At 35.8% G+C, this 25548-nt stretch overlaps 1 protein-coding gene across 1 annotated transcript; it reads left to right on the top strand.

Moving 5' to 3' along the window:
• Positions 1–1603: 1603 nt before the first annotated feature.
• On the top strand, positions 1604–25362 carry SULT1B1 (sulfotransferase family 1B member 1). The gene is made up of 8 exons (XM_030313745.1): positions 1604–1829; positions 8609–8811; positions 9314–9442; positions 12626–12723; positions 14896–15022; positions 15644–15738; positions 19358–19538; positions 23638–25362. The coding sequence occupies exons 2-8, from the start codon at positions 8664–8666 to the stop codon at positions 23748–23750; spliced, it is 891 nt and encodes a 296-aa protein (XP_030169605.1). The 5' UTR covers positions 1604–1829; positions 8609–8663; the 3' UTR covers positions 23751–25362.
• Positions 25363–25548: the final 186 nt, after the last annotated feature.

A 25548-nucleotide genomic window follows, 5' to 3' on the forward strand; every position in this document is an offset into this window, starting at 1 on the left:
TATTCATAGTCTTACCTTTGTCTCCAAAGTGTCTTGGTTTGGATGATAAATTATAGGTCACCCTATTCATAGACATTTGCTTTTGCTACTCCAGACTTGTCATCCCTTCTCAAAGCTAATGTTGAAGATCTTTAACAAAAGACAAAGGTAAATGTGATCCTTAGTGTGGGGAGGGGAAAGCAGACAGGTTCAGAAGTAGAACCCAAATCAAAAATAAAATTTCCTTAAAATATTATATTTCATTTTAAAACCTATGTAAAATTTTATTGCTACATAATATGTATTTTAAAATGAAAAGAAATGTCTTTAAAGTAACAAATATAAGGACAAAATTGTCTACAATCTATTTCAATCGGTTGAAATACCATTGTATTGGGATATGACTCAGCAAGTTGAATGTTTTTCAGAAATTTGGCTGAATCAAACTGGAAAATAATACATATCAGATTAAAACTTCCAACCAATTTAACTTCCATATTTGGCATTATAATATTTTGAGAATCCAGGTGTTTATCAAAATATCTGTAAAAAATTAAAATATCATTTGTACTAGTTTGGCGATCATGACTAGGGCCAAATATAAATGCCCCTCTCTCCCTCTGCCCCTCCCCACCTTCTCTCTCTCTCTGTCTCGCTTTCTAAAAGAAAAAAAGAAAAAAATTATACAATGTCCTTAATAATCTGTAAGTAAAATGGAGGGTCTTAAGGAATGTGCTAATTTCCTTCTAGGCTGTTTGATTTCCCAGAACTACATAGGTATAATCTCCAGGACAAAGGCTTGGCAGTTATAGCTGGATCTATCTTGTTAAGTGGCCTTAACTAAAGGATTGATTACAGCAAGCAGACTATAAGCAAATCTTACAGAGTGGTTGAGATAACAAGGGTAGAGAACAGGAGCCTATTTCTGGGGCAAAGTTTCTTCCCCTCCACACGTAGCTTCTTGTTTAATCCTTCTTTGTGTATAGTGACTCAGCATATAAAAATAAAATGCTGAGAAGTTGTAGAAATTAGAGTGACAGAAACCATCAGTTCTACCCTGTTTCTGCTTCCCGAAGTTATTTCATTGTCAGTAAATGTTTGTATATGTTTGCCCTTTCTGCGATATTGTAAACTTACGTTGCTTTTAGATGAAGCACACACACAAACACACGCCTTTTCATCATAATCAAAATTATTATGGGGCGCCTGGGTGGCTCAGCCGGTTACGTGTCCAACTTCAGCTCGGTCATGATCTCGCAGTCCACGGGTTCAAGCCCCACGTCGGGCTCTGTGCTGACAGCTCAGAGCCTGGAGCCTGCTTTGGATTCTGTGTCTCTCTCTGCCCCTCCCCTGCTCATGCTCTGTCTCTGTCTCTCAAGAATAAATAAGCATTTTAAAAAATTGTTAGAAGACATTCTTGTAAGAGGAGCAACAGGCTTACGTACACTGATGCTTCAGATTTTCCCCTAGGCATTTCTCTCAGACCCTGTGAAACCCTGTGGAAACCTTCAAATCCAGGCAATCTGACTGTGCTTACTTCTGGTCACCACCCTGATCCATTTCCTTCTCCGCACTTCCTGGTTCTGTCAGCTGTTGAAACAGCAGTGCCCGCCTCTGTGTGTGTGAATGTGTGTGTAGCTCAAACTTTTTGTATCTTAACTGCCTGTAAAGTCACTGGCTACTATATGCAGAGCCAATCCTGAACTTGCTTTTGTCCTGGCTTCAGAAGTGAGCCTCCCCAGGCTTCCCTCGCCCTGCCATCCTGGGACTACCATCAGCTCCCAGGGTTCTTTTCGGTGCCAGCACCACTGACTGAAAATAAACACTGAAAAAGGAGATCAAATTGTGAGGTAAAATTTGCTTTTTAAAATTTCTTGTCTTGAAGTTTTTGTCCTGCAGCCATAAAGCATTGGGCTTCTTTAGTGATTTCCGTTTTGAACACATGTTTGCAATTTAAATGCTGTTGCCTAATTCCAGTTTTCCCACAGGAAACTCAGTATTGTTGTTGATGCTGTGCACAGTCTCTCGGGGTTTCCGTGATCACATTTCTTTTTCTAGGGTCAGTTGGACTTTTCTGAAGCATGCCAGGATTGGGGGTCTTCTTATGAAACTGCATGCCTCATAGGGGAATAAAGTTGGATTTCATTAGGGTGAAACAAATGGAAACAAATATTCTTTTCTCATTAAAAGAACCGTTCAGTTTTAATGTCAATTATCTCAGTTAGTTTCTCCTAAGAGGGGAGTTGTTTTTCATTTTTCTCTTTTTTACCATTGGTCTCTTTTTTTTTTTCTTGAGAGACAGAGAGAGATAGAGAGATAGCACATGGGTGAGGAGAGGAGAAGGGCAAGAGGAAGAGAGAGAGAGAGAGAGAGAGAGAGAGAGACAGAAGGGGGTGAGGGGAGAATCTTTATCAGGCTCATGCCCAGCTCAGAGCCGAGGCAGGACTCAATCCCATGACCCTGAGATCATGACCTGAGCTGAAATCAAGAGTCAGATGTTCAACCAACTGAGCCATCTGGGAGCCCCTACCATTGATCTTTTTAAAAACTAATCTAGATATTGTAATTTTCTCCCTATTGCTCAAGTAGGAAGACCTGTCATGTCATGTAGACTATCATATATAACCACATAAAATTGTATGTCACTTTCTGATAGGATTTAAAAGATGTTTATAAACTAATTTTTATAATTTTAAATATCATTCATAAACCACCTTCCAGGGTACCAGGCTCAGTGACATTAGTTACGTTATGTCTTCCAACCTGACCCCACTGCATCCATCTCCCCCTGTAATTCTGAATTCATCATTATCTGTGGGTCACACAAAGGCAGTGCAATTCAGGACTACTACTCCTAGATTCCTGAATTGGTTACACCCACTTTCCAGATGTGACTAGCATGTATTCAGAATCAGCTGCTTTATTTTCATCTTGTTACTCATATACATGCTTCTCTGACAACATTTTTGCAGCATTAATAGCTTAAGGTTCTGGTCAGAGGCAAGTCTGCTTTGTCAGAGAAAAATTTCCTTACAAATTATGAACACCCTCATTTGGATGAGATAAATCAAAGTCTGTTTCTGGTTGCCACTCACTTGTGGTATGTCTTTGAGCAGACTCTCTGCACTTGATACTTAATCTCTTCCACAGAATGAAAGTGAGACTCACCATTGGGGTGGGTAGCACAGTCGATACAATTTGTTTTCTAGAAGACGTGAATTCAGTTTGATATATCATTTATATCTACCCTATATTGTTAGAGAGTAGATTAAAAGTGGTTTAAAGTCATGCTTTACACATTTTACTGTGCATACAAATTACCTTGCGCATACAAATTACAATTTAACTTTGTTGAAATATAAATTTGATTCTATGTTAAGGCCTGAGATGCTACAGTTCTAACAAGCTCTTAGGTGATGCCTATAGTACATGGTGCTTGTACATGAACTGTATTTGAATAGCAATTGTGAATTGATTACATAAATATTTTAAAAAATAGAACAAATGAATCAAAATGAATGATTTAATGAAAAAGAATGAGTGAAGACATGAATGGACCCAGGAATGATATTATAAACGTATGAAATAACATTAACCACCCACCAAGTGGGGAACGAATTTGTCCACATGATTTGTAGCAGACAGTACAAAATTGGGGGTGCTGTGTCCTCAGTATTTATTTGCTTTCCCATAATAATCTATATGCATAATAAGAGCTGGTAGCGGGGATATAGTGCTACTGAATTTTCTATTGTGTAACCAAAGAAGAAAAAGAGAGCCTTACTTACTTTCCTCAATTAATTCAAAATATATAAGCATTCAAATGATATTTGGGATCAATAGTTACCTTTATATAATCTGGGCAGAAATAATTGGCTAATAAATTAGTGGAACAAAACGTTTTAGGGAAAACTGTTTCATTTATTTTGTGAAACTCAGGTCTAATATCCAAATATATTATGTTGCCTTCTGCTGTCACTCATTCCTGTATATCCAAATTAGGAAGTATCACTACCCCCAAGATCTTAGAAGATTCTAAGTGGGACATGCAGCTTTAATCATTCACTCATTCAGTTCACTCAATATCTACTTCACTCCAAGTACAGAGCTTATAGAATCTATTTCACTCCTTTCTACTTCCTGCTTCTGCTGGGTTCTTGACCAACAACATTATTTGTTCCCTTCTTGGGGCTGCTGACGTATTCCACAGTAATTCATGCTGGAGAATTTCTTCTACTAGACTCTGTTCCTGCACTAACAAGGGACTGCTAAGGCAACCAGATATTTACCACAAAATAGAAGATGATTGAGAAGCATAGAGAAGGCAACAAATTAATATGGAATATTTAATATAGTTTTCTTAAAATGCCCTGGTCACTCAGCTTTTATCGGCATCTCATCTTAGGATCTCATCTGCCTTAAATTCATGTGTCTACTTATACTAAACCTCTGCTTTTCCATCATTATACTGTTCTTCAGGCCTCCAAAGGACCCAGCTCCTTTATGAGCAGTAATAAAGATGAAAAATCCTGATTATTTTTACTGTTTTCCTAGCATAAGATGCCATATGTTTAAAATTTTTTTAATGTTTATTTATTTCTGAGACACAGAGAGACAGAGCATGAGTGGGGGAGGGGCAGAGAGAGAGGGAAACACAGAATCAGAAGCAGACTCCAGGCTCTGAGCTGTCAGTACAGAGCCCAACGCAGGGCTGGAACTCACAAACCATGAGATCATGACCTGAGCTGAAGTTGGTCGCTCAACCGACTGAGCCACCCAGGCACTCCAAGATACCATATATTTAAAGACAAGCCCATGATTTAGTAACAACCTTTATGGGGAGACAAAAAGACACACTAATTTTGTGTGCATACCTATTAATTATAAGATATAAAATTACGATATATAATACATGTCTTATAATGTAAAATGAAGAAATCTTTGTCCAGATTTCTCTCTTCTAGACTATTTTTCAGGGATGTGTGGAAGAATTACCTCTAAAAACACCAGGCTATTGTATTAACAAGTTTTTCCTAATCAAAAACATACTTCTTGCTATACAAATTAATTTTAGGCATAACAGTTTAAGCAGCAGGTAGCTTTTAAATTAGTGATTTTGTGTGTAGCTCCTATTATACAAGTAAATATTGAAAGCTTCATCACTGTCTAAAGTTCCTTCAAGGAATTTTGGAATCACTAAATTATTTACAAAATATTTACATGATAAAAATTATATATATATATATCCATTTAAGAACCTCTAGTTGGCAATCTTTGAAGTCTAGTTATAGTTATTTTGCTAGTGACAATAAGAGTTCTTCTAAGATACTATATAATTCAGATTGTTAATTCAAACTGTATTCATGTGTAATATATACTATGTATTATTTTTTTATTACAAGTCTCAAAAATAAATGGAACAATAGGTTCCAAGGGTCCTATAACTTCTATGTTTTACATTTCCTTCCATTTCTAGGATTTTTACATTCTGTGGGGATGGGGGGTGAGAGGGTTGTAAAATGAGAAACAGTAGTAAAAGCAAAGCTAGAGTTTTATTTACAAAGTTCAGTGCAAAGGGGCATCTGGGTGGCTCAATCAGTTAAGCGTCCAACTTTGGCACGGGTCATGATCTCATGGTTCCTGAATTCTGGCCCTGTATCAGGTTCTGCACTGACAGTGTGGAGCCTGCTTGGGATTCTTTCTGTCTCCCTCTCTTTACCCATACCTGCATGCACGTACTTGCACTCTCTCAAAATAAATAAATATACTTTAAAAAAAAAAAAAACCTTCAACAAAGTTTAGTGAGTAGCTCTCTGCGATGATCAATTTTATGTGTCAACTTAATGGGGCCACAGGGAGCCCAGATATTTGGGCAACATTATACTAGGTCTGTGAGGGTATTTCTGTATGAGGCTAACATTTAAACTGGTAGACTGAATAAAGCAGATTGCCCTTTCTAATGTGAATGTGCCTTATCCAATTAGTTGAAAGCCTAAATAGAACAAAAAGGCTTCCTCTTCCAGGGAGTCAGGGACAATTCATACAACCTGAATGCCTTGGAGCTGAGGCATCAGTTGTTTTTTTTCTGCCCTCACACTCAAACTGAAGCGTTGGTTGTTCTTGGGTCTCAAGCTTGCTGGCCTTCAGATTAAAACTAAACCATTGGTTATCCTGAGTCTCAGTTTGACATCTACATGTCCTGGAACTTGTCAGTCTTTATAATTGCATGAGCCAATTCTTCATAATGAATTCTCTCTCTCTCCAAATATATATAAATATATTTTTATTATATATAAATAAATTTATATATATAACATTAATTTTTACAATATATCTAATTCATATTTTATATATAATTTAATATATATTAAGATATATGTTATATATATAAAATATTGGTTCTGTTTCTCTGGAGAAGAGAGAATAATAATATAATCTGCTCCTAGGATTCAAATTTTTTTGAAGACTTAACAGAGCAATGAGATTCTAATTTGGATTTAGTATTGTTAGTATGATTATGATTAGGATAGTTACATCAAACAGTTTACTAAGGAATTTTTTATATGTACATTATGTACACACACACACACACACACACACACATATATACATATAGAGAGATTTATTATACCTATTGGTTTATGAGGTTTTACAGTCAGACAAGTCCCAAGATCTGCAGGATAAATTGGCAAATTGGAGATCCAGCATAGCTGATAATTTAATTCCAGTCTGAGACTGGAGAAGGCCTAAGAACCAGGAGAGCTGATAGTGTTTTAGCTTGAAAGCTGTCAGTTACCAGACTCAGGAAAAGTAAATGTTTTAGTTCCAGTGTGAGGACAGGAAAAAGGCTGATGTCACAGTTCAAAGATTGTCAGGCAAGAAGCATTCTCTCTTAGTTGGGGGAGGGTCAGTCTTTTTGTTTTATTCAGGCTTTCAACTTTAAGAAGGGCAATTTGCTTTATTCAATATACCAATTTAAATATTAATGTCATCCAAAAACACCCTCACAGAAATACTCAGAATGATATTTCAGCAAATATCTGGTCATCTCATGCTACACTCAAGTTGATCAATAAAGTTAACCATCATAGCTCCTAAGCAAGATGGAGTAACAGGAAAAAAATTGAGCCCTGTGATTTCCAGATGACTGCCTTGAAGGAATCCCCAGGCCACAAGGAGATAAGAGCAGACATCCAAAAACAAAACAAAATGAAACAAAACAAAACAAAACAAAAACAAGGCATGCGAAGAAGCAGACAAAAGAAACCATAATAAAAAATTTATTCAGTTGAAAACTACCTAGAACTAACATGATGTTAGAATTAGCAAATGATGGCCTTAAAACAATCATTTTAACTGTATTCAATATGCTCAAGAAATTGAGATAACAAAAGTATAATCATTTCCAAAATGATATTCTGGAGATGAAAACTATGTCTGAGATAAAAAAGCAATAAGTGGCATTAACATCGACTCCACATTGCAGAAGAAAAGGTCAATGACTATGAAGGCGTAGCAATAGATGTTATTTAAAATGAAACACAGGGGTGCTTGGGTGGCTCGGTCAGTTAAACATCGGACTGTTGATTTCAGCTCAAGTCATGATCTCATGGTTTGTGAGACAGAGCCTTGGATGGGACTCTGTGATGAAGGCATGGAGCCTTCTTGGGAGTCTTTCTCTCCCTCTCTCTCTGCCCCTCCCCTGCTCATGCTTTCTGTTTCTCAAAATAAATAAATAAAATGAAACACGAGGAGAGAAAAGAATTTTTTTAAAATGAATAAAGCATCAGTGAGCTATGAATAACTTTACGTGGCCTGAGGTTTCAGAAGGAAGAACGAGAAATAATGACTATAAACCCATAATTCCAAGAAGATCAATAAATCTAAAACATGCACGCACACACACACACACACACACACACACATGCACACATACTCCCTGTGAAAATAACCATACCAAGGCATATCATCATTCAATTGCTCAAAACCAGTGATAGAAAAAAAGAAAATCATAGTCACAAGGATATAAGGCCCAGCATAGAGAATATAGTCCATGATATTTTAATAGCATTGTACAGTGATGGCTGTAGCTACATTTGTGGGGAGCATAGATAAGTACAGAGAAGTTGAATCATTATGTTGTATACCTGCAAATAATGTAACATTGTGTGTCAACTATACTCAAAAAAAAAAAAATTAAAAAAGAAAATCTTAGAAGCAGACCAAAAAAGCAGAGGTGTTATGTACAGAAGAACAAAGGTAAGAAAGATGATGGATTTCCTACAAGGAAAAATGAGGTACAACTGAAGTGTAATGATGAGTGTTAGATTTATCTTGCCCTAAGTCCAGATAATTCTTAGCATATTTCTGTAAAATCTGATTTCCAGTTCTAAGATGTGCTGTTTCATTTCTTTCCAAGGCTTCCAGTAAAGACCTTTGTCCTGCTTGTCACTGAGCCAGTTGCTGCTCTTGCAATCTACAGCTTTACACCCACAAAAATGCCCTTTGTATTTAGATCTCTGAACACTGAGTGTGTTAAAGGCCAATTTCACTCTGTATCAACTAACAGTGTCTTAAGAATAACATTAGTTACTCAACTTCTAATTTTTATCTCCTTTATTTTCCCAAGACTGGATTGTCAGAAAATAGCAATATCTTAAGAATTTGTACAACCTGGTATAAAAATGACTTCCCCGAACGACATCATGAGAAAAAACCTGAAGGTGATTCATGGCTGTCCCATGGTCTATGCATTTACAAACAACTGGGAAAAGATTGAACAGTTCCACAGCAGACCCGATGACATCGTGATAGCCACTTACCCCAAATCAGGTGAGTTTTATAGCCTGACAAATACATATCTGACTTTAGCCTTTGTTTCCTGAAAATCAGCTTCTCTACAAAATCATTATCATCCTAAAGGTGCCTGGGTGGTTCAGTTGGTTAAGCGTCAACTCTTGGTTTTGACTCAGGTCATGATCTTGTGGTTTGTGGGTTTGAACCCTGCATCAGGCTCCATGCTGACAGTGCAGAGACTGCTTGGGATTCTCTCTCCCTCTCTCTCTGCCCCTCCCCTGCTTGTACTCTCTCTCTCTCTCTCAAAGTAAATAAACTGTAAAAAATAAATGAATGAAATCATTATCATCCTAAATAAAATTATTATTCTTGTCAGTCAGTCTGGCCATCGGCTTTGAGTATATTTTGGATGAGCATTTGGGGCGCAGAAAGAAGAATTAAGTTTCTAATAGAATGCATGAAGATGGCAAACTCCCTGTAGGTACTTTTCCCCTCCAGATTCAATAATAGTTATACAAAATGTTGCCTTTCAACGCAGGTACCACTTGGGTTAGTGAAATTGTGGACGTGGTTGTAAATAATGGAGATGTTGAAAAATGTAAGCGGGATTTTATAACAGTTAAAGTTCCAATGTTGGAAATGGCCGTCCCTGGACTAAGAACTTCAGGTAATTTTAAACCAGCTGGGAATTATATTTTGGTAGTATTATTTATACAACACATTAAATATTATATTTGCAATTTCCATTCAAAGAAAATGGAGTCAATTTGGTGCCATAAAATGGAAGTTTGCAAGCAGTACAATCACCAATACATATAGAGAAACTGTAGTTTAATACATTGCATATCCAGGTATGATAGCCTAAGATGAAAGTATTATGTTGTAGAAAACAACTAAAAATTTGGTTGATAACATAAAAAATGTTCCTTATCTTTTTTTTTACTTTTGTTGTATAGAATCTTATAGATTGGATTAATAAGCTCATAATTTAGGATATTGCTGTAGTTAAATAAGTAAAGTACCAATGCCTCTCAAACACAAAATTTATTATTAATACAATTCATTCTCATTTCACAAATATTTTTTGAGTGCTCTAAAGAATTATGCACTGTGCTATGGGCTATAAAATGATTAGTAAATTCAATGCCCTATTCCCAAGGAGTTTATAGTAATATTGTTATTAAAAAAGTAAATAATAATATGTGAATATTATTAGGCTCATGTATCCAAAGAATAGGGCTCTATAAAAGAGAGTTTATTTTAGCTCAGATATTTAGGGAACTCTACTTTGAAATGAGACATAAAGTCATGCACATAGTTGGAAAAAACACATTTCAGGTGACGAAATAGTAGGTATGAAGTCCTAGATGCAGAAAAGACCTTGGTACAGTCCAGGGATTAAACAACAATGAAAGGGGGAAAGAAGCGCTTGCAGTTTTCAAGAAATCCTCAGTGATCTAAGAGAGGATCAGGAGTATGATGTCCTGTGGGCAAGTGAGAAGGGCTTAAGAAGTGAGACCTAGCTCTCCAATGCTGCTGGAAACCTGGGGTAGAAAGACAGAAGTATGGTGGTGAATGTTTATATCAATTTAAAGAGCAGAATCCAAATTCTCTATCCTACCAGAGTTAGTTACTTCCACAAGCAGAGAAGAACCAATAGGGAAGGTGTCATTCCTTCTGTGTGGTTGCCTGAAGTCAGAGCAAATGCTGAATCTTGGTGCTAAAAGAGTTATTCTGGGATAAGCAAACAAAGTGAGTTCAAGAGTGAGATCAGACTCCAAAGCCGTAAAGAAGTATGAAATGTAAAAGCAGTAGAATCAGAATAATCAGGGTGGGAGACTCAGGTATGACTAATGGCAGATGGGGGTTAAGAGTAGGGAGTGAAGCCTTGTAGCATCACCAGAGAGTGAGTAGGTGAGGTTCAGCAGGTAATAGAGGGTAAAATGACACTCAGATGGACTCTGGAGCCTGAATAAGAATATGTGTAATGTCATTACGTATTCCCCACATTCACATTTGTGCAATAAAGGGTTCATTTGAAGGACCTTACGTGGTAAAACAATTACAACCTAGAGGTTGAGAAATCTTTTAAGGAAGTTAGGGAGGGAAGAGGAACAACAGCTATGGGAAAAACTTCATAAGAGAAACAAACATAAGAGTTCAGGTCATGGGCATTGAGGAATAATGAGTTATGGAAGATTATGATTTCTCATTTCTATATGCTTTGTAAGGTGACTGTCACTATCAGGTCAGTATTAGCATAATGAAATACTTGGTGACTTTTGTAGGTATATAACTAATGTTTCCAGATAAAATTCAAGATACCAAATTTAATCTGAAATTCAGATAAATAGCTCTTTTATTTAGCATAAGTATATACCAAATATTAGATGGAGGATACTTACACTAAAAGATGTCTGTTGTTTACATGAAATTCAAATTTAACTAAGATTCTTGATCTTTGTTTCCTAAATTGGCCAACCCTATCCACATTAAAATTAAGAGATTCTTCCTAATACAACTATGTGCTATACATTTTTCTCTACAGAACATTCATTGGTAAACAAAGCAAGCTAGATCTCTGCTCTTGTGGGATCTCCATTAGAGTGTGTGTGTTTGGGGTGGGAATGAGGAAGAGGCATGGGAACTGACAATAAATAAATAGACAAGTAATAAACTATGAAACAAAAATAAACCTTACACAGAACATTTTAAAAGGATGTTTTAATAGAGATGCAGTGGCTTTTTAGCATATGTAATAACTTTTTGTAAACAACTGAAGCATAAGATTGTTTTGAATAAGTCAGCTGCAATTTTGAGCAGGTGTGCCTTGTATGCAAAAGGTGGGAAGATAATGTAGGATTAACAGGTAATCTAGAGGTTAGACTGGGTATAAGTAATACTGTGAAAAAATGCAAAGGACTTTTTTATTGGATATGAAACCTGAAGGAGGAGACAACAATAATTGAGATTTTAAGTGTTGGTGACTGAACAGGAAATAGCATCATTAACAGATATATTTAGGATATGGTAAAGCCACTGAGTGCATTAAAAGAATAGTAAGTTAAAAGTATAGGCCCAGCCTTTCCTAGTCTATGTCAGGAATTCTCTGAGTGTGCCTTTACCCCAGAAGTGACTTCAGACTGACCAAAGTCGCTTAAGTAGTGAGATACAGGGTGCTGAGATCTTCCTAGCTCTGAATATACAAAATAAATGGATATTTTCCATCTCAGGGAAATTCACATACCCCTTATACAAAGACTTGAAGCCAGGTTTCCCACATATTAGTTGTATGACTTTAGTGAGTCCAGCTAACACCTAAAAATTACACAACATTTTCATTTTGCATATATATATATATATACATATGACACATAAAGGAAATAATAAAAACGTAGGTGCAACAGCAGATGCTCTACAGAAATAACATTGTCTAAACCATAATAGCTGATGTGAGAATTACTAGTTATTGATATCTCTTTGAGATACAGAAAATATTTTTGTAATTATTTATAATAATGCAAGGTATGATAAAACTCCAAATTGCTAAATCCAATACTATTACCCCTCGTTTTGGAGGTGGAAAAAATGAAACATAGAGACTAACATACTTTCAAATGTCTCATGATGAGTTCAGCGACAGACTTAGGATTCCAACACCTCAGAACTATGCCTTTAACCATGATGCAATATTGCCTCTTAGAATCCAGATAAATAAAATCTGTGATTGGTTTAAAATCTAGCAGCATTATATACTGCTCAAAAATATTTTAACAGGTTGTAGAAGATCAGGAAATGCAGGCTCCTTGAAGACTTTAATGTATCTCTATACCAAACTAAATTTTCCCAGGAATAGAACAATTAGAGAAGAATCCCTCACCCCGGCTTGTGAAGACACATCTACCAATTGATCTCCTTCCTAAGTCTTTCTGGGAGAACAACTGCAAGGTATATTCCACATTGCAAGCCAAAATTTTTTAATTAATTAATTAATGTATTTATTTATTCTTTTTTTTTAATTTTTTTTTCAACGTTTATTTATTTTTGGGACAGAGAGAGACAGAGCATGAACGGGGGAGGGGCAGAGAGAGAGAGACACACAGAATCGGAAACAGGCTCCAGGCTCCGAGCCATCAGCCCAGAGCCTGACGCGGGGCTCGAACTCACAGACCGCGAGATCGTGACCTGGCTGAAGTCGGACACTTAACCGACTGCGCCACCCAGGCGCCCCATGTATTTATTTATTCTTGAGAGAGACAGAGATGGTGTGAGTGGGGGAGGGAAAGAGAGAGAGGGAGAGAGAGAATCCCATGTAGGCTCCACGCTATCAGCACAGAGCCTGATGTGGGGCTCAAACTCACAAAACTGTGAGATCATGGCTTGAGTCAAAACCAAGAGTCGGTCACTTAACTGACTGAGCCTCCCAGGTTCCCCTGCAAGTCAATTTTTTAATGTGACCTTATTGTTTTAATCACACAAATAGTGATTGCTCAAATGTTTTGTTTACTTGTCACTATGAGAACTGAGCTACATAAGAAAGTGGTTAAATAAAAAATACATATATTTCAATCTAAACCTATGTATTCAAGTTTGCCAAAGGCAGGTAGCAACAGGATCCCCATCTCAGGACAGTATTGCTACCGTTATTCCCCAGCGGTCTCTAGATGTTCTGGCCTACTCCCAAAACTCAACATAAAGATGTCAGTTCTTATTTGATTATTTGGTAAAATTCTCCAGTAAAACATTTGTGCCTGAATATTTGATTCTGGGGAAGTTTTAAATTTGAAATTCAATTTCTTCAATAATTGTGGGGCTATTCTGAGTATCTATTTCAACCTCACTGATTTTTACTGGTTTGTGATGTGTGAGGAATTCTAAGTTGTTGAGTTTTGTAATGAAAAGTGTTTTATAATTCTCTTCTTATTCTTTCTTGGAACAGACTATGTTTTTATAGCTACTTTATTTTTAGAGCAATTGTAGGTTCACAGCAAAATTGAGTGGAAGGGAAAGAGACTTCCCATATATCCCTTGCCCCTACACATGCATAGCTACCTAGTTTCAACAGCTCCCACCAGAGTGGGACATTTGTTACAACTGATGAACCTACATTGATGCATCATTATCACCTAAAGTTCATAGTTTACATTAGGGTTCACTCTTGGTGTTGTACATTCTATGGATTGGGACAAAGGTATGATGACATACATATATATACCATTATAGTATCATATGGGGTAGTTTCACTGCCCTAAAAACCTTCCATACACCACCTGTTCATCCCCTTCTCCTCCCAACCTGGCAACAACTGATCTTTTTTATTGCCTCCATGGTTTTACCTTTTCTAAAATGTCATATAGTCAGAATCATACAGTTTGTAGCTTTTCCACATTGTATTCTTTCACTTAGTAATATGCATTTAAGGTTCTTCCATATCTTTTTATGGCTTGATAGCTCATTTCATTTTAGTGCCAAATAATATTCCATCGTCTGGATATACTCCAGTTCGCTCATTCACCTATTAAAAGACATATTGGTTCCTTCCACATTTTGGTAATTATGAATACAGCTGCTATGTGTATCCATTTGCAGGTTTTTGTGTGGGCCTTATTTTTCAACTTTGGGTAGATACCATGTAGTGCAATTGCTGGCTTGCAGGTAAGAGTATTGTTTAGCTTTATAAGACACTGCTGAAGTGTCTTCCAAAGTAACGGTACCATTTTTCAATCCCACCAGCAATGAATGAGAGTTCCTGTCACTGACTCCACATCCTCATCGGGATTTGGTGTCAGCTTTCTGGATATTGGTCATTCTAATAAGTATGGAGTGATATCTCATTGTCACTTTAATTTTCATTTCCCTGATGACATATGATGTGTAACATCTTTTCATACTCTTATAATTTTAATGGCTGTAAGATTTGTTGTGATACAGCCTGTTTTTTTCCTTAATATTAGTTGTGTCTTCTCTTTTTTATTAGCCTTGCTAGATATTTATTAATTTTGTGATTTTTAAAAAGAACCAGCTTTTTGTTTCATTAATTTGCCCTAGTGTTTTCCTCTTATTAATTTCCATGGATTTCAAATCCATGTGGATTCCTTCCTTTTTTTTTTTTTCCTGCAGATGATTTATATGGCTCGAAATGCCAAGGACGTTGCAGTTTCGTACTACCATTTTGACTTAATGAATAATTTGCAACCTGTTCCTGGCACCTGGCAAGAATACCTGGAGAAGTTCATGACTGGAAATGGTAGGTAGGCTTGGGCTTGAAATTAATACATAATTTTTTTTATTTTTAATAATACTAATAACCATTACTGGTATGGCTTTTCTTATCAAAACACTTTTCAAAGTCAGTAACAAGTATATTTAAATAGCATTTAAAAAACTTAGATCAACCATATCTAATATCACACTATGACATCAATAAATAGATTTGGTGTTTTACATTGGCTTGATGAAAATTTTCTCCAATGTCTTTTCAGTTGTTAGAAATCCATTCTCATTTCCTGCTTATGATAGAAATTGCTTAACATGCCCATATCTTTAGTTAGATCTGGTATACATAAATAGTACTTAGACAAATAATTAATTTGAGTACTTAGTAGGGTAGTTTTCTTCCACCCGAGGCTAAGTAAAACCCACTGGAGCTCAAAGCACTTTCATTTGAAATTTACATTTACTTTGTACTTTCTATTTTTAAAATCTAATTGTACATTCATAATTATTTATTTTTTTAATTGGCCTTATATATTCAGTTCCCTTGATTACTAAATTCCACAAAACATTTGTACAATTTGGCTTATTGTTTAGAAACAAATCTTTAATTTGATGAATGCTTGTGGTAATAGACTGTTTTTTCTGGTATTAGTGGCCTATGGTTCCTGGTTTAATCATGTTAAGAGCTGGTGGAAGAAAAAGGAAGAACACCCAATACTTTTCTTGCACTATGAAGATATGAAAGAGGTAAATAGAAATTCATTCTGGATAATTCCCCCACTACATCCAAAGGGTTGGGGCCAAGGGGTAATATATATTTTCAACTTAATCTATGGACTAAAAAACTGTTATGATTATTTTGCCTCTTCTCCATGCCTGCTTACTCAAATCTTTCTAAGATCATTAGTGACTTCTAGTGGTGAATCCATGACATTTTTATCTTCTCATACTTTTTCACCATTGTGTTTATTTTGAGCACCTTTTCTTTTTGAAATTCTTTCCTACATTTAACAAGTTATCATACTCTTCTGGTTTTCCTGTGGATCTCTATCACTTAATTTTGTTTTGTTTTGTTTTGTTTTTTAAGCTGCTTGCTACATTTTGGTGATCATACCCATGCCCACTGTTGCCAAAATATTTATGTGCTAATGACCCCCCAAAACCCCATTTTAACTTCCACCCTAATTCAGATGCATGCTTTAATTAAAATGACCCTCAAATTTAACACATTCAAAACTAAACTCATTTTGCTTCTCTCTCTCTCCAACGCGTAAGCCTTTTCTCCTTTTATTCTCTCTTTGGTTAATGATGTCATTTGTCCATTAATTTTCAAGTTTGAAAATACATTGTCTTCATTGGCTTCCATATAGTGGGTATGGTTCCACTCTATTGTGAGCATCTCATTGGTTCATATGACCTATCTATTATAACTCTGAAATGTACCCTTCTCCTTTACTCTCTTACTATATCCCTCTTAGTTTGGAGACTCATAAGCATTCATGTAGTCTCCTGTATGAACTACTATTACCTCAAATACTGCATAGTTCCAGCCCTATTCTGAGGGTATTTTACTTAAATTAGGCAAACACACACACACACACACACCTGAGAAATATGTGTAAACCAAGTCTCTCTATTTGAAAAAGCCTGGACATAAAAATGAGGATACATTTTAGCCTTTCAGATTCATAATGGAAAGTACAATATCTATCATTTTCATGGCTGCATTCACAGTACATAATATAGCACCTTACATATACAGAGGGACTCATAGGATAACTTGTATGGATAATTGATTATTTGAATGAATAAATAAATGAATGAGCAGTAATAACAAGCTTTTTAGAGACAAAAATTTTACTTGTTATAACAGAAATCCTGCCCCATGTAAAATTTCCCTTGATCCAAGTATTTCTGAAAATGCCTCAGGGTACTTCTCACATTTTAACCAAAAGAGTCCTTTGAATTTTTCTGCTCTGCCCAGGCTCCCATCTTCCATCACATCTGTTTGCAGCCCATAGAGAATTCATGGTCTAAGCTTTACTATTGTCCACTTACACAGGGCTTGAGGCAATTTATTTCAATTTGCTGGTAATATGCAGCTGTGAAACTGAAGTGGTCTTATGAAAACACTTTTAAAAAGTGACACTATCCCATGAATGTTTGATTAGCCAGAGTTAAGTCATGAATTCATAAGAGAGAAAATTGTCCTTCTGTTCTATCTTTCTTCACTTCCTAGACCCAGCGTAGCCCTTAATAACTTTATGAAAGGATCAATTTTAGCTTCTGAATATAGTCCTTTTTCTCCATAGGGATGGGGAAGTACATTTTCTGGGCTGGGCTGGTATCCAAATTCTGAGTCTGACAGTATGTTGTCCTCTACATGACATTTTTGTGTTAACCATGTATCTCCTTATTTAGCTAAAATGTGTTATTCAAACCCACTTGTTCATACTGATTTATGGTCCGACCCAATCAGCTTTATAAGCATATCTTATATCTTATATGAATATAAGCATATTTTTAATTCCACTCAAACGTGCTACAATCATAGTACTAATAGATGATCTTTTTCTCCTGTCATACCAGTCATTTTTAGACAATGTTATATGAAGAAGTTTATTCTATCAACAATAGAACAAAATTATAATTGCATATCAGTAATAAAATTCAGAGAGAGGTCCAGTAATTTACATCAGGTTTATGAGCATCTGCATAAATTCTTAACCAATGAGGTGAAAGAGTAATACAGCAGAAGGAGATTCTGTAGGAGCCAGCACCCCACTTTCACTTGTACTGCGCTATAAACTAACATGCTCATTGATATTTAGGCAGTGGCTAGATTATTCTCCAAACACTTTGAATCCCTAATAGAAACTGTTTTCTATTTGTCCATCTGTGGTTTTCCTAGCACCACTATTAACTTTTCTTTTGGCCCTGTTTCCATTATCATCATTTCTGACCTTTTACTTCTTCCAAGCATCCCTTAATTAGTCATCTCTTTCTGCTCTCATTGTCTGACATATAAAACATTGCCAGACCTTCCCTTGTAGGGAACTCCCTGCCAAAATGTACATATGTGTGTACATGAACACACATATAGTTAATGACATATTATTAAATGCTGTTTCTTCCCTGCATAAGAGATAAAGTACAAATCCTTCAGCAGGACATCCAAGGACTTTCTCAGTTTTACCCCAATTTATCTTTCCAGTTTTAAAACCCTCCTCACTCCCATGAACAACTCAGACCAAACTTCAACCTCTTTCCTTTTTTTTCTTCCTTCAACATATTATGAGACCCTATACCCCCAAGAGTTTTGACTGTTTTCTCTACTGGAAATGCACTCTCCAACATCTCAGCAGACCACACGTCATGGTAAATTCTGGCTCCCTTTTTCAACTCAGCTTAGCTATCACCTTCTCAAAGTATTTCTAGACATACCCATATAGAGTTTAGTTTAGCTCCCTTAAATTTACATATATTAAATTTATGTCATTAGAATCCGGAAAGTGATCTGTTTATCAAATTTTGTTCTTTTTATCCTCACTTATTCATGAATAACTTAAGTTTTGATATCTTTGCGCTTTCATGGGAGTTTATTTTTGATAATTTATATCCAAGCAAGGTTGAAGGTATAAAGACTCTAAGGCAAACATACTTGAAGTTGTTCATGAATTTATTATTTTTGTTTTTAAATATTGTTATTAAAAACAAGAAAGGATGGGGTGTCTGGGAGGCTCAGTCAAGAGTTGGACTTCGGCTAAGGTCATGATCTCACATTTTGTGGGTTCGAGCCCCCTGTCAGGCTCTGCGCTGACAGCTCACAGCCTGTAGCCTGCTTCAGATTCTGTCTCCCTTTCTCTCTGCCCCTCCCCAGCTCACTCTCTCTCTCAAAAATAAATAAACATTAAAAATTTTTTTTAAATAAAAATAAAAACAGGAAAGGAATTTCGATTAAGAACAAATAAATAAAGCCAGGAAGAATAAAAAATACTACTGGGTCCCTAAACTTTCACTGTTCAAATCTGATTACAACTTGACTTAAAATAGCTGCTTTTTTTCCTCCATATATTGTTGCTATTTAGCCAAGCTTTGTTCTTATTTTACTTTTGATATAAACGAATATAATATGAAATTTAGAATAAACAAAATATTTCTAGCCTATTTTTCCCAAACATAAATTATTGATTTTTTCATTTTCATGATTAATTTAAAAAAACATTGATGACCCAACAAAATATGGATTGAATATTCAGAACCAAGACTTAAGAAAACAAATTATAAATATTACAGTTTTCACATTATGTTAATGATCTGTTTGTTTACCATTTTCTTGGGTATGTCTCTCTTTACCCACTGATAGAATCCAAAGCAGGAAGTCAAGAAGATTATGAGATTTCTAGAGAAGAATTTGAATGATGAGGTCTTGGATAAGATCATCCATCACACCTCATTTGAAATGATGAAAGACAACCCTCTGGTGAATTACACACATATACCAAGTACAGTGATGGATCACAGCAAATCCTCTTTTATGCGTAAAGGTAAGTATTTTGCTGAATTGAATTTCCCTTTTCACTTTCTTATGAATTACTCTGAAATGAGGATTAACTTTGTGATCTCTAACAAGTTACTTAGCCAGTTTGGGCACCAATTTCTTTATCTGTAATATAAGGACATTAAAAATACCTGCCACAAAAATTTGCTGAACTAGATTAGAAATTACCAGAGGAAATAATGCTTATAAACCTGTTATCTGAATACCTTGGGTATTTGATGTGTATTTCTTCTCCTATTTACTCTGCTACTAAATGGGACTAGTTTTGTCAGTTCTCATGTGAGTCATTCCAAAATTTTTATTCTTAAATCTTGAATCTTTACCTAAATAGGCATAGGCCTCCCTCTCTTCCTCAGTAATTGGTTAACGTCACTCAATACAGAACCATCCACCCCATATCACTTAGAAAACGGAGGTCACTTTGTTAAGGATCCACCAGGAGAAAGGACTTTTTTTTACCCTATGGGAAGATTCTGTTCCCTAAAAATACCATCTGAATTATAGGAAACATGGAATCTAAATTTAAATTAAAAAGATGACAAGAGAGGAATATGGCATTCTCTATTGATTCCAATGAAGCAAATCTTTTAGCTTGTGGCTTCTTGTACAGGATTTGTGTCAAAAGATGTTTTATTAGTGATAAAAATAATGCATTTAACAAATTATTAACAAACAAATTTGAGAAGTTATCCACCTAATAACGTCACCTTCTATTTTCAATATTCTTTATTGAAGTGGGAGGAAAAGGGGTAAAATCACAGTTAGTGTGCTAGGAAGTAAACACAACCCTAAAATGTACTGTGCATATGAACACGTGGCTGAAAACCCTTGATTTTCAAAGACTTACATGGTTAAATTGTTTTCTAAAACATTTTTCTCTATTAGTTATTAAAATAGCAAATAGTGTTGGTGTTTTCAAATTATTTTTTATTTTCAAAAGCATTACATTTAACTTTTCAAACCTAACCTCTAGAAAGTAAAATTTTCATTGTAAATGGTGTCTAAACAAAGACTCGTGCACACATACACACATTTTGCTGGCAGAAAGGAAAAAAAAATCCGAAAAAAATACTCCTTTACTAAATAAGGCAAATTGTCATTTTGTCGGATTATCTGAAAGTAACTTCCAAGAGAGTTTTATTCCCAGCCATATGAAAATTGGTACCACCTCATGATATCTCGTTAGGGTATTGAGGTAAATGAAATAAGTTCCATAACTGGATTCTATGTTTCTCCAACTTCAAACAGAAAAGAGTGCATGCTGGTCTAATGGGAGAGTCAGTCTTTACATCTTCTCTGGAAGTGGTAAAAAAAAAAACATATTCTTTGAGGGCAGATTGATCTGGTGTTTATCCAGGTTATTCCACTCCCTGAATCTATGACTTTGAATACATTGAATCAATCTGCCAAAGGTCTGGCTACATCACTGAAAATATGGAGAAAGTAACAAGCTCTGTGTCATAAATTTTGGGGGATGGATTATGGTAAATGACATGTAAACATTTGGAATGTTTTTTCTGACCATAAATAATACATTAAAAAGTAACAAGTCTTATTAGTCTAAATAGTTTATCCACTTATTCATTCATGCACTCAAGAGACACTTAAAGAATCCTTATTTATTCATTCATTTGCATATAGGAAACACTCTTCGTGAACACCTGAATGCAGCATGTATTCTCTAGAACATGCTTGGATGAATGACACATGCATCTGCTTTAAGAGGCTTATAATGCAATGCAAGAAGCATGCATGTAAATGGATGTTAAACAGGGTTCAGACTGATGTATAAACAAAGGGCCAGGTGCACTCAGTCTTGAAGGATGCCATGTTGTCTAAGTCAAGGTCATAATTTAGTTACACAATAGTAAAAGTAGTATGGAGAGGATAGATGATCTACAATGTTCATACTTATGTCCCAAATCGCAATAAAACAGAAAAATCTGGGCTTCCACCAGCATTTATGTTGTCAAAAAAATTTATACTTCCCTTACTCTTGTGAAGCAAATGTGTTTATGTATATTATATAATTAATACTCAAAATACAAGATCATTGGAATACTTTATATATAACTATTGTTTAATCCGTGCTTTTTATTTTTAATGGCATCTTTACAGATGTACTGTTCCAAATATACACTACTCTTGCATTTCAAAGAGCTCTTAACCCTAGAGAGCATAGTGAGTGAACATAGAACACAAAGTATAATAACCAGGGAAAAACCTTGTTTACGGGGATGTTTTTCAATAAAAGGATTTGAAATCTTCATCAAGTCATCATGAGTTAGTGTAGCTTGCAATTCAATAGGACATACTTCATATTTTATAAAATAGCAAAAGTAGATGTTTATCTCCAAGCACATTTGTAGTACATTAAAAATTTATTTATTTTGGGGGGCGCCTGGGTGACTCAGTCGATTAAGCGTCTGACTCCAGCTCAGGTCATGATCTCACAGTTTGTGAGTTCAAGCCCAGTGTCAGGCTCTGTGCTGACAGCTTGGAGCCTGGAGCCTGCTTCAGAATATGTGACCCCCTCTGTCTCTACCCCTCCCCTGCTCGTGCTCTTTCTCTGTCTCTCAAAAACGTTAAACTTTTAAAAAATTTTAAAAATTAATTTATTTTCCAAATAAATATTTATAAGCATCCAAGTATAAGACATAAATGTAAATTTGTATCCCAAAGTTTTGTAAAAATGGTTCAGAGATGTTATATATTTGATTTTAAATGCTATTCTTTTCATCTAAACTTCAAATACAGTATAAGTCTAATGAACTCAGGGAAAGCAGGGATCTTCCAGGTGTCATCCCATCTTCATTTATAAATTCATGGGAAATTATACTTATCAACTTTCTAGTACATGGATTGTTTTTGCTGATGACCAGTCCTTTGTATAGTTTCCAAAGCTAATTCATGAGATAAAATCTGCCCTGACCATTGATCCAATGCCCAGTAGTAACCTTATGACCCATGACAAACAGAAACACTAAAAGAATCTCGTTCGGGAAACTATTGTACAGCCTGTAAATTTAGACAAGAAAATTAATCATTTTCAGAATGTATCTTTAAAAGTCAATCAAAACCACAATGAGATATCACCTTACACCTGTTGGAATGGCTAGTATCAAAAAGACAAGAAATAACAAGTGCTGACGAGGATGTGGAAAAAAGGGAACACCTTGTACACTGTTGTTGGGATGTGACGAGGATGTGGAAAAAAGGGAACACCTTGTACACTGTTGTTGGGATGTAAATTGTAGCCACTGCAGAAAACAGTGTGGAGGTTAAAATTAAAAATAAAATTAAAAATATAACCACCATATATTTGAGAAGATATATGCACCCCTATGTTCATTTCACCATTATTTACAATAGCTAAGATATAGAAGCAGTGTAAGTGTTCAGCAATAGAGGAAGGGATAAAGGAGATGTGGTTTATACATACAATGGAATTCTACTTGCCATAAAAAATAAAATAAAATCTTGCCATTTGCAACAACATGGATGGACCTAGAAGGTATTATGCTAAGTGCAACACGTCAGACAGAGAAAGACAAATACCGTACAATTTCACTTATTGTGAAATTAAAAAAAATATATTAAACAAAACAAAGCAGAAACAGACTCATAAATAAAAGAACAAACTGATGGTTGCCAGAGGGGAGGGGAGTGGGGGAATAGGCGAAATAAATGAAGGGGATTAAGAGGAACAAACTTCTGGTTATGAAATAAATAAGTGACAGGGATGCAGAGTACAACATAGGGAATGTGAATTATATTGTAATAACATGATAACTTCATTTATCATGTTGATCATTTCTTAATGGATAGAAATGTCGAACCACTATATTGTACACTGAAACGAGTCTAATATTGGATGTCAATTATACTTCAAAAAAATTCAGGCTCTGTTTAGTTATAAGCCACCTTTTTAGATGGAAGGAATTACCGATAAAAGAGAACTGACATTTTAAAGTATTCAAATACAAGGAAAGTCTTTCTTTTCTAACCTTTTCTTTTAGTATACATTAGTTTTTCCCTCATACTGGAAATATATTACTCCTTCATGTTTTCTTATTTATTTTTAGGGACTGCAGGTGACTGGAAGAATTACTTCACAGTGGCCCAAAATGAGAAATTTGATGCCATTTACAAGAAGGAAATGTCTGGAACTGCACTTCAGTTCCGCACAGAGATTTAAAGAGCCTACACTGCCAATCTGAAGGAGGAAGAACTGAGCTGTAATTTGTTAAAATGGGCAGTTATGACTTTACTTGGGCAGTCAAATGGACTTATAAAGGAGAAAATGTGCTTTTAAGATGGATTTTTTTTTTTAGCGTCATTAATCAGGTCTCAGTTTCACTCCTGACTCTGAGCTTCCAAATTCCCTAAAGTTAGGGCCAATTGTTACCTTTTTGTAGGATCTTCCTGCCTTTTCCTAAACTAGTATGAACCGCAAAGTACTTATCCTACTCAATCTCTATATATTGTGGCTGAGAATTCCGTTCCCCTCCCTATTAACATGGTCCAAGAAGTGCTATTTGCACCCTGAAACTATATTTTCTAGCTCTGCCCCAGCTTCCCTTTGTTGAAAATTTGACTCAGGACACTGTGTTCCATTGCTGTGTTCCGGGTTTCAAGTTGTTCCCTGGGTCATAGATCATCTTCTCACAGTGCCACTATTTGGATAACATAGTTCATGTCCCAGATGATGTGGTTCAGATTTCAGAAATGTTGTTCCTATATCTAATTTCTAAGCATACAAATTTTTAATTGATGAGGATCCAATTTCTGGGTCTCCATAGGTGAAAGGCCTATACTGGTCTCCCTAAGACCCTTCCATGGGAACTGTAGCTCTGCTCTGAGAGCCTGGACTGAGGCAGCAACCTGCTTCCTGTGCAAAGTCCTCCCCAACCTCAACAGTCTCTACTGCAAGGCTGAGAATTGTCTATTGCCATGCTCTGGGCAGCATTCAGGAATTTCAGTTACTTCATTTTGTGATTTTTTTTTTTTTTTTTTTTTTTTTTTTTGGTGTGTGTGTGTGGCATTTATCAAACTGGTACCAAAGGGAGACTCTGTTCTGAATTTCCACTATGCCCTTCTTACCCCATTTCCCTTCTGTGTACCATCCAACACCTATGCCCATCAGCTTGGGCTCTTTGATAAAATGCTTCCTTGGGACATTTGTTTCTCAACTCCAGCTTTGCCTTAGATGAACTTATCTATATCTCCATGTGCAGCAAGATCTTTTATCTGCAGATAATATCAGCATGTGACAAATTGCATGCCAGGCCCAACCTCCCAAACTCATGCTTGGTGAGAATGTCCTGGGTCTTATTTGTTCTGGAGAAGAGTTCTGGAGCTGAGCCATGACTGAGACAGCTACAATAATTTGGGTGATGGTGTTTTGCCTTCATAAGCAAATGGCTGCCATCAGCCTCTGAAGTGGGAATAGAGCCTCAGGCATGTAACTTCTCTCCTCCCTAGCCCCAGCAAACTGTTTATCTAATGGCAACTGCAAATCTCCTGGGAGTGATATATATATGATTTTGGAAATAGTTGTTTTGATAGTTTTATTATAATATGTATTATAAATTATTTTTGTATGTTCCTTAGAAATATGTTTAGTAGTAGTTAATCTTGAATACCTAGGGATATGGTGAACTAGTTTCAGCTTTCTAGAATATGCTTAACAACACAAAAGTAAAGCCGATCACAGATCTATTTGATTTATTATCTTTATTAATCAGTTAATGTGATACATGCTTTGGATTTTATGGTCTATTTTTGAATAAAAAATGTGTCTTTCTGAACTAGTCTTTAATCTGGGTAATAGATCGGCTACACTGACTGCCTTCACTAGCAGGATAGGATAGTTTCTATTTTCCCTAGTTTTCCTTTGTGGAAATAAGTTTCTGTACCTGGATTTTAATTTTTAAAAAATTAAGTAAGCTTTAACTATGTCCCAGGTATTTTATTAGGCACTGGATATAGAGTGG

This window comes from Lynx canadensis, chromosome B1 (assembly GCF_007474595.2).
Source record: "Lynx canadensis isolate LIC74 chromosome B1, mLynCan4.pri.v2, whole genome shotgun sequence".
NCBI lineage: Eukaryota > Metazoa > Chordata > Mammalia > Carnivora > Felidae > Lynx > Lynx canadensis.